The 9752-nt window shown below is 38.6% G+C and overlaps 1 protein-coding gene across 1 annotated transcript in view; it reads left to right on the top strand.

Moving 5' to 3' along the window:
- Positions 1–724: 724 nt before the first annotated feature.
- Positions 725–9752, top strand: part of faf (ubiquitin carboxyl-terminal hydrolase-like faf) — a 66784-nt gene continuing 57756 nt past the window's right edge. Inside the window, exons 1-6 of the mRNA XM_080280894.1 lie at positions 725–796; positions 5990–6143; positions 6651–6837; positions 7009–7121; positions 8632–8744; positions 9204–9492. Coding sequence (XP_080137020.1) covers positions 6078–6143; positions 6651–6837; positions 7009–7121; positions 8632–8744; positions 9204–9492 — 768 coding nt within the window. The 5' untranslated portion in view covers positions 725–796; positions 5990–6077. The remainder of the gene's footprint in view (positions 797–5989; positions 6144–6650; positions 6838–7008; positions 7122–8631; positions 8745–9203; positions 9493–9752) is intronic.

Here is a 9752-nt window from a genome sequence, read left to right as displayed (position 1 = left end):
CAGCCAGCAGTTTATTGACCTTGTTCTACTGTTATAACGCGAACCGGTTTGGTATTTCATTCTTAATTGTTCATGTTTGCTATTGCCTACGTACCGGTATACGCCACTAGCTTCTGAAAGCCAGAAAGAGCTGTTTGAATTACGTGTGACATTTTTTGCTTTCCTACTAGTAATACAAAACTACTTTTGTTTCAACAAAAGTATAACCGCAAGGTAAGTCTCGTAGCAAGCGTACTGCATCATGCGAAGTTGTTTGTTTGAAATCACAATGACCGTGCAATAGAACGTTTCTTGTCATCCTTGGTAAGTTACATGTTCATCAGTGTTTTCCTGTTTGAATGTAATAATTACATGTATATTTTACGAACACAAAATAAGTTAAACTAGTGGAAACGTGTCGAGTCATACAATTTTTAATACCCAAAATAAATCGTACAAGGAGATTTTGTGGTAAATGAACTATTTCAGTGAGCATATTACAGCAGATTACTGTTTTTAGCATTAATTTCAATGTCAAGGAATTCTTTCGCCACTTTGTCAGGTCCAGAATCATGACAACAATCGGTGGTCAAAGATGTTTTCGTATTAAACATCGATGAAAATGTATGGAATCCAAGCTATTTAAGTAAAAGATCAAAGTTGGAGGAATGGCATCGATGCTTTGCTGTCTCCCACTGGCGCCCTCTATACACCCGCGCCACCCTGGCCTCTCAGTGTCCATAGTCTGTGAGTCTGCAGTAGTGAATGGAGATACCCACACCTCAAATTTACTTTCGTTGGGTGCTCATTTAAAAACGTAAGTAGTAGAATGGTGGACCTTTAAGTGGTTGAGATATCCTGGGTCCCTTGAAGAGCAGTCAGGTGAGTATAGATCCCTCGAGAAGCAAGTATTTAGTCCAAAACTCCCCGCATATTCAGTCGCCATTTTGATCATTCGGACCCCTCCTTCTGTCAGCTGTCCTGTTTGTTAATTGCGTTTATGGGGTTTGCCAGTAATTTAAGGGCTTTGTGGGGCGGTACCGTGTTCGACAGTTATTTGCCTGTATTCATGTCAATGCTTCTTGGCAAAACATCATTGTTGTTATTGTAGAAGGGTGAGGTAGTGAAGTTATTCTTTGTAGAAGTTTCCGACGACGTTCTAGATATTTTCATTATTCATAAGTCACAAGATCACGTACGTGTTATATATTGTAGATGTAATTAACAGCAATAAGAGGAATGGTTAGATTTGACGACGGAATAAAAAATTTATCCGTTTTTAAGTTGGTTGTGACGCACAGGAAATAGGAAAATTTGGCGACTCGAAATGCCGTGCGATGATTAGCCTGTTATTGATGTTTGCTGGGTGTTCATGTGCCGAATAGGAAGAGTAATGGTCTACCCAGCAGCAGTGTTGTATGTTTACATTAGATTGCTTTTGTTGTTAGTGACATTTCTTAATAATCAAACCTATTAACGTGGTTGTTCAGATGATGATTTGTACTCAGTCAATGTTTTTCCTCATATTTCACTAGCTGAGATGTGATTTAATCTGTTTTATGGTACTTTATTCATTCTGTTTTGCATATGTGTTGTTAGTTTTTTTAGCGTTTCATCTTGAAATTATCTATGAATGCTGAGTAAGATGGAAGACATTTTGTCTCATTGAACAATAGCAGGCTTATCATTTAATCACTTGTCAAGGAAGTTTTGTCAGTAACAGTGTGTAGAGGATGTTTTTTTCAGACCAGCTATTTATCTACATTTTGTATGTCCGTAGATCTTACCTTTGTCTTTGCTGGTGTGGTTCTATTTGTGGCTTAAGTAACCTAACCATTTCAGTTTCAAAACATTTTTTTTAATTTGATGTGACTGCTTAGGGACATAAAGATTTTCAGTGTGCTTTCTTCCATATACAGTAATACAGTAGGTACTGTATAGGTTGTTGCATAGTTCAGCTTACAATATTCCATATTTTTTTTTCAGGTTGATTATTGGTATTTTTCTTCCATGTCATTTTGGTGTCAAGGAGAATAGGATAAGAGGTCACTTGGAAGCAGAGTGCAATCATTGTTGCTATAATGAGATTTTGGAAGATTTGCTTTTCCTGATAGTTAGGTTGTGGGCATGAAATGTGATAAAGAGGAGGTACCAGATATTATTTTTATTAATTTTTATTGTATAGTACCAGGTAGCTTCTCACATAACTTATACCTAATATTGGTACCAGTAATTATGTTCCAGGTATTGATAAGTACAGTAATTCAGTTTGGAACGTTTGTGTATTTCAAAGTACCGGTAATTATTATTGTGCAAAGCCATCAGATTGCACTGCAAGGGTCGTGACTTGAACAGAAACTCGTGGTGGTGTGTGTTTTATACATAAGTTACTGTTAGTAACTGACTGTCTATGTACTGTACAGTACAGTACCGTACCTAGTTCTAATATGGTTCTTGCCTTAGCACAAAATTAGATTTTTTGTTTATTTGACTGTCTACTGGGATGTAACATATTATCCTTCACTGAAAATTACAGTTTCTAAGAAAACATTGACAGTATTAACACTTTCTGTTGGTGGGTCTGAAAGCCTGTCACCCATGGCAGCCCTTCCCCTCCTCCCCCCTTTTTTTTTTTCCCTACCATATGTGAATCTTTTACTGTATTGAATGAAATAAATGATTTATTTGAGAGGAGCATGTGGAGTTACATGGAGAGAGAGAGACTGACAAATGAGGAAGTGAAGGAGTGCTGTGGTATGGATGTGGATGTGATAGAAAGCATTGGGAGAAATATACTAAGGTGCTTTGGCCATGTGGAGAGTGAGAAACTAGTGAGGAGAGTATAGCCTATATGAGGTGGAGGGGGAGGCTGAGGATGAGATGGATGGAGTGGAGAGTTAGGCTGTATGAGAGAGCTGTGAACTGGGAGTAAGGCAGTGAAGTGGCACTGGACAGGGTGATTTGTTTGTGGCTACCTCTTACGGGATTGAGATGTCTGGCAGTAGATAGATAGATAAATAGAATGAACTAAATGTTAGCACAGTTGCTTAAGACCATAAATAGCCCTGGATTCAGTTGCTGTGATTTGGGGTGGGTGGGTCACTTGTTATATTATTAATAAAGGCTCCAACATGCTTGCATGGGTTGGCCTTAGGCAGCTAATGGCAGCTCTCTACGCTGCTCGATCTCTGGCTGTCTCCCTATTTATTCCCTTATCTCTGATGTCACGCTTTATATCACCGGTGACACTAATACCTGTATGCTTGTTTTAATTTCCTATAAACCTATAAACCTGATTAGCCAGTTATGATCTTGTAATGAGAACTGCTTGTATTGTACCGTATTAAGTTACCAGTACAGTAATTTGGCAGTCCTCCATGTGTATTATTGGTAGGCTACCACAAACAGCTGAGGAATTCTTAACTTTGCAGCACCTTTCAGAGATTTTCTGCAGAGAAAACTGGATCAGCTATTCTTTTAGGTATAACATTGGCCAAAGCATTATTTTTTAAATTGCCTCATTGTTCTTACTGATGACAGGAATTCTGTAACCCCTTAGATAGGGCAGTAGTCTGTTAATTTGACCTTAGGTGTAGAATGCTGCTTCATCATAGAACATGACATGATTGGGGTACATGAGATTATTATGCATACCGGCACTGTGGAGTATATATGTGCACAGTATAATTTCTCCTTTTAATATAGGGTAATCATGTGGTGTAAGTTGAAAACCAGGTGAAGCATGTACAGTACCGGCACTATGGTACACCATGTAGCTATGTTTAGATATTACAGTAAAAATCCTCTAATCCAACCACCAGTAATCCAAATATCCCAATACTCCAAATTTTTCATGATGAAATTTTTTTACTTTTTCTGGTCTTTTTTTTTTTTCTCTCTAGGCTTTATCTAAGTATTTATCTGGCTTGGACTTGCCTTGGAATTGGATGTAGCTACTTACCAGCAACTATCCATCTGCACTTCTTTGCATTTCCAGTGAATAACACAATAACCATATCATTTTAAGAGTTTAATGATCATGTACAGGTACCAGTATATATGTACAGTACTGTATTTTAATGTTTTCAAAGGTCCCTCCCAAAAGTCTGAAAAAAATGCTGGTCTGAAAGACCCTCAGTCTCCTGTGATTTGGATTACAGGACTTTTACCGTACATATGGTATGTATACATTATAAAGAGGAGGGAGGAAACTGCAACCATGTGTACACAGTTTTATGCACTGTTGAATGTGGCACTTGCAACTTGGTACTGGCAGATTGGATAGGCTTTCTTGGGCTTCTGGGGGAAGGGGGGACATCCTCTTTTGATGACTGGGTGAACAGTTTTTTCAAGACCCTGTTGGTCTCATTCCCAGTCAGTGTGTGCAGTTCTTTTTGGGATGATGATTTATTGCCAGATGGTAACCAGTTGTAGCTAAGTCATCTTTACATCAAGGTAAAGCATAGCAGTTGACTAGTATTTTCCATTCATAGCTAACACACATTTTGCATTTTTTGTGTGGGTTCATGATTCAGTCTGAATCAAAATAAGATCAACCTCAGAAGCTTAAGGTATAGTAAGGCCTTGATTAAGTGGATGACAATTCGGTGGATTTCAGATTTAGTGGAAAGGATCTAATAAATTTAAATTTAGTAAAGTAGGCCTATTCATCGACATGATCAGGTTTCAAACAACAAAAACAAGATCACAGTATTCAAAGTTTTTTCACATAGACAGAAAGACGGTGGAAAATTCCAGGCGACACCGTCTTGTTTGCATTGAAAATTAGTCCAGACTGCCTTCCCCCCCCCCCCAGTAGCTACTGTAAAACCTCCCTGTAATGGGACCTTTTTTTTTTATGCAAGGAAGTAGGAACCAAAGGCCAGGAGCCTGCTAACCGTTCCTCCCAAGAAAAAAACAAAAACGATACAAGAGAGCCAAATTCAAGATCCATTCATTTCGAGATGGCTGGACACGCGTTTGAAAGACTGGAGACCATAGGAAGTACTGACGGTGGGAGACAGCTCCAGAGTTAACCTGTTGCATAAATGAAGGACTGGGAGTAACAGTTAACTCTTGCATTAGAAAGTTGGACAGAAAAGGGATGAGAGTTTGTTGCTAGACAGATGCTGCGTGCCCATCGTAGAGGTGGAGGGATGCAAGCAGACAGTTCAGAGGAGCAGTGACCGTTGAAGTAGCAATAAAAAAGAGATAAAGATGCATCTGTGTGGTGAAGAGACAGAGGTTGAAGGGAGCCGGTGAGAGGAGGAGAGTTAATGCGATGAAAGATTGGGGCCCAAGCCATTCTGAAAAAAGCAAAATTCTGGTAGAAGTGACATCCAGACTTCCCCCTGCTAACCCAGACTTTATCCAATATATCAGACATTAGTCTGGATCGCACCGACGGTTTTTAAACTTTTCTCTATCATTGCAGCACTGTATGGTACTGTATCATACATTCACAACAATAATCAAATGGTACCGTACTGTATAAATAATAACTTATATATTCTAATACTGTACTGTACACTGATAAACATGTCTTTATTTACCATATTGTGGTGAACATAGCTGAAGTGGTTTGGCAGTCCAGACTGCTTCTGGCTTTATCGGACTTTTTCCAATAGATAAGAATTTAGTCCAGTAACTTCTTGATTCCGATAAAAGCAAATTCTAGTCTATTGAAGTCCATTTTATCCAGGTTTTACTGTACTGTAAATGCTGAAGGTATTTTGACTATTTACCAATGTGTATACATTAGGTTACTGGTATTTAGCTATAGCTGTGTTTACTACTTGAGAAAATACAACATTGTAGTAACAAATGCTAGGTACCAGTATATGTTTTCTTCATATATTCAACTGTACCTAGAAAGTACAACAGCTGACAGCCGTAGTAAAGCCATCAGTCGAGTTTGAACTGTAAGTTTCTGTACATTTGGGTGCATTCAGATTTTCAGATGACTGTGCCAAAATATTAGCTTGGTGAATAATGCTAATTTTCCTTACAGCGCAAAGTGGATGTATGGTTAAAACTGTGGCATCTAGTCGTGCCACTGGGTGAGGGAACTGCCCGCACCAGTGCCTCACGACACCGCTATGACCATCGCAATGATAGCCAATCAGGACCACCCGCAGGAGGGGCCACCTAACACTCCACCACAGGTACATTTTACCTAACAGGTATTACAGTTTGCTGCTTGAGTGAGCTCATACTAGGTTTGCTCTGAAGGCTACCAGTAGCTTAATTTGTGATAGGGTTTGAGTTGCTACATCCCTATTCTAAAAGTAAAAAAGGGAAGAGAGGTTCCATCCTCCATCACCTTTTAGACATCCTAGCTATGTCACACATATCGTTTAGGGATAATATTCTGCGCTCAGTCCCTGGGGATGTGTGGTATATCATTAGAATATATCGAGTGAAAAGTTGAATTTTAGTTTAGACTGAAATTGCCATCACCCCATCTTGATTTCTGTGCTTCATTAAGAGATCAATACTTAAATGTGGTGGTAGTTTTGAAAGCGTTTATGGAAAGGGTGTAGAGTTGTAGTTTGTCTTTTCCGTCCAGTGAGTTATGTAAAATAATTTGCAAACTGACGGTCTTCTCCAAGCCGAGGTGAAATTACAATAGTTCTTTCTACCTGATGGTGTAATATCGTATTTATTCCTAGGGTGGTGATGGAGAAGTGTTGGGTGAGGGTGAAAGTGAGGACCTGGGGGGTGGGGAGCCAGACTTCCCCATCGCTGCCTTGGCCCGGCTGGATGAGATGATCCATCGCCAGCGTTGGGTTGTCCCTGTCCTGCCTAAGTGTGAGCTGGAACTCCTCTTGGAAGCCTCTATTGACCTCTGCACACGTGGTAATTTGTCGTTTACTTATCTAAATGTTCTTTAATGTGAGACAAAAGTTAGTGATTTTCATTATATTTCTTTCTTAGTTCAGTATCATTTGTCGTGTGAGATGCACCTTTTTGTTGTTTGAATTGTAAATAGTTTTAACATGTAGTGCATAGAGATTCGTATTATTTCAGGGTTGGACACCAGGAGTGAAGCTTGCCAGAGGTTCTTCAGGGAAGGGTTAACCATATCTTTCACCAAAATTCTCACAGATGAGGCTGTGAATAGTTGGAAATTTGAGATTCATGTAAGTAAGCTGGATCATATTATAATATAAGTATTTAATATTTTATTTGTGAGGATTAGTTGTAGAAACTTGTTTTTTTTTTTTTTTCCCCCAGTACATCTTGAGTCCAGTAACATCTTTTAAACTTCATTCTTGCTTTCCCCAGACAGTTTTTAGTCAGCTATAGTGATGTACTTATTTATTTATTTATTTTTTCCCCAAGAGCTTAGATACAATGATTACTAATGTAGGGGTCTTAGGCTGAATGAAGTAAGGAGGCGGTGGCTCAATCGGTAGAGAGGTGGCGTGCGGTCCTAACGGGCCCAGGTTCAAATCCCGGCTGGGGCAGGGAACAGTTTAAGGATTTGAATTTCATTAAATCACACTTTACTGATCTACCAGAAGACCCGCCGACATGTCGTAAAAATACCCCCGCTAATACCAATACACCAGTCCTGTATGAGACAGCCCTAGCATGTATTCAATATGGACGGTGGGTGTTAGCGCCGAAGTGGTGACATGTATAGGTGTATGGTATGTAGGAGGACTGCTGGGCCTTGATAGCAGGCTGTGAAGCCTATGCCCAGAGTCGGACACATAAAAAAAAAAAAAAAAAAAAAAAAAAAAAAGCTAAAGTAAAAAAAAAAAAATCATACTGAAGGGGTTACAACCACTGATAGTTGAATCCTGCCACCTTTTGGATATGCCAGTGCCGCCATGTGAAAGCACCCAGCCATCACTTGATGGTAGGAAGAGTACTCATGTTAATAGAGAGGGAAGCAAAGATTTAATGGTTCAGAGAATTTATATATCTGAAGTTTTTGTATATGTGGTACCTCACCTGATTACTTAGGTGGGGAAAAAATCAGTTATATTAATATTAACTAGTAACATAGGCAGTAAACAAGGGAGTGGGTCCACAAGGGTAGGAAAGTGATAAGTGATACAAGAATAAGAATCAGAATCAAGAATATGAATATTGGTATGTAATTGATGATACTACCATTGGACAGTTTGTTGCAGTGAACTTTGACTATGATACGCTAGTGGATCTGAATCATAGACAGTTACAAGTCACAGTGGCTTTGTTGACAGAGTTGCAATAATAGTACAGTCACGCCCTTATTCTGTGGTTATAGTTTATTTATTTATTTATTTTTTTCAGTTTCTCCAACATTAGACTGAAGTTTTATGATTCTGTTACTGATTCTGGTAAGGGTGTAGAAGAAAAAAAAAAAAGGACCCCACAGCCCAAGGATATAATTTTCATATTCTTCCTGCTGTCAGAGTTTATCCAGCCTGAAAGACTTTTGGACTGGGGGGAGTCTTCTTTAACCCCTTCACTACATCACAGCTTGAATAAACGCAATTGTGGTATTAGCCAGAGAAAAATCAGAAGTACATTATTGTAGTGAAGGAATTAAGAATTATGAAAAATGGTAGGATTATGTAACAAAGATATTGGAACTGTGTCATTTGTATTTGGGTGAGTGCAGCGATGTCATGGTTGATAATCTTATTTTGTTTTCAGAGATGTATCCTCAAGAACTGTGAGAAGTTGATAGAGTTAGTTGTTGTTAAGCTGCACCAAGACTGGTTTCCCTTACTAGACCTCCTTGCTATGGTGCTGAGTCCTAATTCTAAGTAAGTATTTAGTAAGAAACATAGTAACTGTTACTGGACCCCCTTGCAATGAATTCTAATTAAGTGCTCAAAAGTGATTTTCTAGTGATTTATGTGTACATATATATATATATATATATATATATATATATATATATATATAATATCCGTTCTTTCAAATTGCTCTTTTCATTTATAACAAGCCCTCTATATAGTTATCAGTTTGTACTTCTTTTTTCCCATTGTCCCCAGTAAATTATGTACCATAAACATTTTCATAATTAAATTCAGTCAAAGTCAGTGAAGCTGACTTGTATACTTCTTCCATTTTACAGTGACAGTCTTTTGGAAATAGTTGTTATATACATTTAAAACACATCCTTGTCTTGTGGCTAAGACTGGCTGTATGTTATTGATCTTACTGACAGTTTGCATGATGTGTCCAGATTGGAGCTAAGTTATTCTGCTCTTATATTTCAGATTCCACACCTTCAATGGAGCGCGTCCTTCAGAAACAGTGCCACAGGGATCACAAATTCCAGACTATGACATTTACGCCAGACCTCCTGATCCACGAAATCCTCGGGGTTGGCTGGTCGATCTGATAAATCTGTTTGGCAAGCTTAATGGCTTCCAGATCCTCCTTGAAAGATTCCAGTCTGGCAAAAATCTTTCAGTGCCAGTCATCTGTGCACTCCTCCGGCCCTTTGGCCTGTGTTATGAGATGCTCACAATTCCCACTATAGAAAAGTATTTCATGCCTATTGTAGTAAGTGTTGCAGTTATGTTCAAGTTGTTTGTCGTGAGAAACTGTGGATGTTTTAAACCCTTATACAATCATGGACTTGGAAATATTGATTTGCTTCATTATGATAAATATTGAGACAGCATGCATTGAAATATACTGTACTCTGATGTGATCTTCAGTATTGAACAAAATTTTCAGAGTACTCTACAAAGTGTCAAATCCAGTAATTCTGTTATTTTCCAAAATATTTTTCATGAAACAGCAAGTTGTAGATATCACCT

This window comes from Coenobita brevimanus, chromosome 86 (genome assembly GCF_032717465.1).
Source record: "Coenobita brevimanus isolate Jiangsu-jjx chromosome 86, ASM3271746v2, whole genome shotgun sequence".
In the NCBI taxonomy this organism is placed as follows: domain Eukaryota; kingdom Metazoa; phylum Arthropoda; class Malacostraca; order Decapoda; family Coenobitidae; genus Coenobita; species Coenobita brevimanus.
Note: the sequence above shows the minus strand (reverse complement) of the source record. Positions and strands in the feature narration are given on the sequence as shown.